This window comes from Dipteris shenzhenensis, chromosome 3, assembly GCF_047967505.1.
Source record: "Dipteris shenzhenensis isolate YYH24624 ecotype China chromosome 3, Dip_SZ_1.0, whole genome shotgun sequence".
NCBI classification, from domain to species: domain Eukaryota; kingdom Viridiplantae; phylum Streptophyta; class Polypodiopsida; order Gleicheniales; family Dipteridaceae; genus Dipteris; species Dipteris shenzhenensis.
The window spans coordinates 3,225,502-3,229,842 of NC_141598.1; the positions used below are offsets into that span (position 1 = coordinate 3,225,502).

The 4,341-nt window shown below is 49.6% G+C and overlaps 1 protein-coding gene across 1 annotated transcript; it reads left to right on the top strand.

The window, feature by feature from the left end:
* The first annotated feature begins 384 nt into the window (after window positions 1-384).
* On the top strand, window positions 385-3,829 carry LOC147903234 (very-long-chain aldehyde decarbonylase CER3-like). Its single transcript, XM_087372413.1, has 11 exons — window positions 385-472; window positions 612-820; window positions 918-1,150; window positions 1,238-1,457; window positions 1,571-1,692; window positions 1,913-2,169; window positions 2,282-2,389; window positions 2,479-2,685; window positions 2,778-2,888; window positions 3,001-3,174; window positions 3,303-3,829. The coding sequence occupies exons 1-11, from the start codon at window positions 413-415 to the stop codon at window positions 3,456-3,458; spliced, it is 1,857 nt and encodes a 618-aa protein (XP_087228539.1). The 5' UTR covers window positions 385-412; the 3' UTR covers window positions 3,459-3,829.
* Window positions 3,830-4,341: the final 512 nt, after the last annotated feature.

Here is a 4,341-nt window from a genome sequence, read left to right on the forward strand (position 1 = left end):
CGAGTGCCAACTGCCAAGATTGGTGGTGAGGGGAGCGATTTTCAACCAACACGCAGACGGACGGGGAAGGACATTTGAGGCAAGGGGGTGAAAATGCGAATGAGGAATTGAGTAGGGGTGAGGAGGGGGAGGGGGAGGGGGGGGGGGGGCGCAATAACGCAGCGACGCTATTAAGCTCTTGCAGGTGGCCAACTTTGAGGCAGTTCGGATGGACGGCTCTAAGCCTTTATGACTCAAACACACCGTTAAAGCCCATACAGACCACACTGCGTCCTTCCAATCCCTTTACGTTCTTCCGGCTTCCCACGCCTCTCTGCTGTGTATGCCTACACCACTGACTACTTGCTTGCCTACAAAATAACTCCTCTCGCTCTCGCTCTCGCACTCGCACTCGCTCTCGCGCCTCCCTACCATGGCCTCCCCTCGTCTCCTCCTCCGCTCCTGGCCATGGCGCTCGCTCGGCGATTGCAAGGTTTGCCCCCCTCCACCCTTGTCGTGGATTTTGCGGTTTTGTGATAATATGGTGTTGGCTTACAATATTTCTCCACCCAGGCTCCCCACCGAGCTTGCTTGCTAAGTCAGTGTTTTCCCCGTTTTCTGAGCTGCTGCAGTACCTCCTCTACCTGCCCCTCGCCTTTGATGCCTTGGCCTCTCCCCGCGTCTTCCATAGTTTCGCGTTCCACATCCTGCTCATCACGGCCTTGCGAGCGCTGGTGTATCAGTTATGGCAAACCTACTCCAGATTCTTGCCTTTGGTAGCCAGAACGCAGATCCGCCCCGACGGCCTCAGCTTCGCTCAAGTCGACAGAGAACGCCACTGGTACGAACTTGGGATGTTAGTAACTAGTAGCAAGTTGCATTCTCCAGGGGACTGCTGACCTTCGAAGCCTTGTGACTTGGTACTGCTGTTGTTGCAGTGATGATCATCTCCTCCTCCAAGCGCTGCTCCTCTTCCTGGCTCACAATTTCCTTCCTATCTTCCAACATCTGCCCCTTTGGAATGGCTCCGGACTCCTTATCACAGTCCTCCTTCACATGGGTCCAGCCGAATGCTTGTACTATTGGATCCACCGCGCTTTTCATTCCAAGTACCTCTTCGACAAGTACCATAAGCTACACCACACGTCTGAGACGCCGGAGCCGTCTACAGGTAACGTTTGTCAACGCTCCTCTCCTCCGTTCTCTCTGTAGCGGTAGAGCTGAAACAACAAATCGTTCGCTTTGGTGTAATCAACAGCGGGTATCAGTACTTTCTTGGAGCAGCTGCTTCTGGCAATGGTTATGGCGGTGCCCATCTTAGGGGCGAGCCTGCTGGGCGTCAGTTCCATCGTTTCGTTGTATGCCTACCTCACGGTGTTCGAGTTCTTGCGAGCGATGGGGCATTGCAATGTGGAGATGGTGCCGTCATGTGCGTTCCGCATTTTTCCTCCCCTGAGATACCTGGTCTATACGCCCTCGTGAGTTTCTCTCTTCCACTGCGTGCCATCTCAGTTTTTAACTTGGCCGCACCGTCGCGCCTTCACAAGTTATTATGTGCTCACTGATACGCTTGTCTTCTTTGGTCCTGCAGGTATCATACTTTGCATCATGAGCATCGCGACTCTAATTTCTGCTTGTTCATGCCCTTGTACGACTACCTTGGGCGGACATTGGACGTGCGCACGGTGGCCTTTCATGCTGAGATTCGTCAATGTGAGTTCCTAGTTGCCACCTTTCAGTCTTCTTTCCTTTTGTGAGATGCGGTCAGTGATGATCAGGCCGATTGTCTCTTTTCTCTGGAATCTGTAGCATGCGTCATCATTGACTCGTCGGTCATACGGAATATAAGTCCGTCCGTCCCAGTTCTTTCAATCTTTTAGCATGCAATTAATCGCTGCCTTTTGGTGTTTCCCTTTTCGTCTGTGGAGTGTAGGCAGGAAAGAACGCGTCCCCGACTATGTATTTTTGCTGCACGCTGTCGACTTCAGCTCGTGCTTGCATGTGCATTTTCTCTTTCGATCCTTCGCGTCTCGTGGTTACAGAATGCAGTTGATCTTACTCCCTGTCGTACCCTTCGTGCTTCCCGTCGCTCTGGGGATGTGGATTTGGGGTAGCACCTTCAAGGCCTGGAATTACTATTTGAGGGATCGGCTCCACCAGATTTGGCTAATACCTCGATATGGATTCATGGTAGTCTTTTTTCGTGAAGCCACATTCTTCTTATACAGATAGATTCTTCTTAGGGTCATGCAAAACGATGCTAATGTGGCCTACTCCATCTTGTCTCGGTCGGTGTGTGCAGTACTTTTTGCCATTCACCCACCGTGGCATTAACAGACTCATCGAGCAGGCTGTACTGGACGCTGACAGAATTGGTGTCAAGGTTATCGGTCTTGCAGCTTTGAACAAGGTACCAAATGGGTCTTGGAGTAAATAGTTGTCCTTCCGTCCGAGTTGCTTGACCTATTGTTTTAATCCTTGTTACCCATGTGTGCTCAGAACGAGGCTCTAAACGGAGGAGGAACGCTCTTCGTGATGAAGCATCCCAATTTAAGGGTAAGAGTGTGCCATGGTAATACTCTTACAGCAGCAGTGATCCTCAATGAGATCCCCAAAGACGTGACGGAGGTTTTCTTGACTGGGGCAACGTCCAAGCTTGGCCGAGCTATCGCTATTTATTTGTGCAGGAGAGGCGTGAGAGTCCTGGTATGGACGCTGCTACTATTTGGCTATTACTTTTCAAATTTCAATCAACTCGTTGCGTCGTAAGTAGCTTGTGCATGGCTATATCCTCGCAGATGCTGACAACATCAAGGAAACGTTTTGAGACTATCGCCGCTGAGGTCCCTTCCGAATTGCAGAAGAATCTTGTGCAAGTCACAAAACATCAGGCTGGAAAGAACTGCAAGGTGAGCGCGTGGATCGTATTCTTCTGGTTGTGCAGTGCATGCTCTGTTGCCCTCGCTCTACCGCCTTCCATTCATTTTCACTTGACAAGACCGTCCCAACCTCTGTCGTCAGACGTGGATACTGGGCAAGTGGCTCAATTACTCAGCGCAAATGCTGGCACCGGCGGGAACGCATTTCCATCAGTTCGTAGTCCCTCCAGTGATCTCGTTTCGCAGGGACTGCACGTACGGGAAGCTGGCGGCAATGCGGTTACCGGACGATGTGACAGGACTGGCATGTTGCGAGGTAAGCTGCGCGGTTGGGGGAAGGGACGCACATTGTTGTTGTGAGATTTGGGGAAGTGCGGGAATCGCGCGGGTTTTGAGCAGCAATCGAAGGAGCTAGCTAAATATGGTGGTTGTGTGACCGCGCAGTATACGCTGGACAGGAACGTAGTGCACGCCTGTCATGCAGGCGGGATGGTGCATTCGCTGGAAGGCTGGACGCACCATGAAGTCGGGGCGCTGGACGTGGATCGTATCGACGTCGTTTGGAATGCCGCTCTCAATCATGGTCTCACCCCTCTCTGAAATTGCTTGCTGTATATCGTCCTCCTCCCCTCCTCCCATACATAATTATATGCTATACCTCCAGAACACGAAAACCTTTCTCATACACATCTTTTCATGGCTCTCTTCTTGTAATCGTGTATCTCACCTTTCCTCCTGCCTTCATGATTTTTTTAAAAGCCAAACATCGCACAAATGGTTGCCCCACGTCAAATTTATGCGAACAAGAACCAAGTTGTTCTGATTGACGGATACTACTAACTTCCAGGTTTGAACAATTTAACCTTGAGATCATCTATTTTATCATGATCTTTTTTGCGTAGGTGGAGCTGCTCACTATATTTGGTAGACTCCCATTCAGAAATGGTAATATGATAAAATAAGGCGGAGAAGGTTTGTAATCGAAAGATCAGTTTTAAAAATATATCTTGAAAAGTCATATGATTTCGAAACAAGTCTATACTTCCAAGTCATGAGTTCTTTTATTCTCTTCAATGCTAAATCTTTTTCCCTTTATGATTAGCAACATTTGTCAAATAACTCCATTCGAGTCGGTGCTTCAAGGCTAAGCTAGGATGAATCTAAGCTAGGATGATTCATGAGCTGTGTTTACCTTAGAGATCGTGCACTTTATACCTTAGAGATCGTGCACTTTACACCAAGAGTGGCAGGGGAGGGCGAATTTATAATGTTGTGAATAAGCAAACGGTTTGTGAATGTTCGTATTAGAAGCGGCTTTTCCGTCAGCAAGTTGGGGAGTTGGCGGTAGCGAGCCGAGAAGTTCTGTCAGCAAGTTTAGGAGCTGACGGTAGCGAGTGAGAAGTTCTGTCAGCAAGATCCAGCAAGTTATGGACGGAAGCGAGCTTTTTCTTTGTTGAATGGTTGTCCAGCTGCATCGACAGGC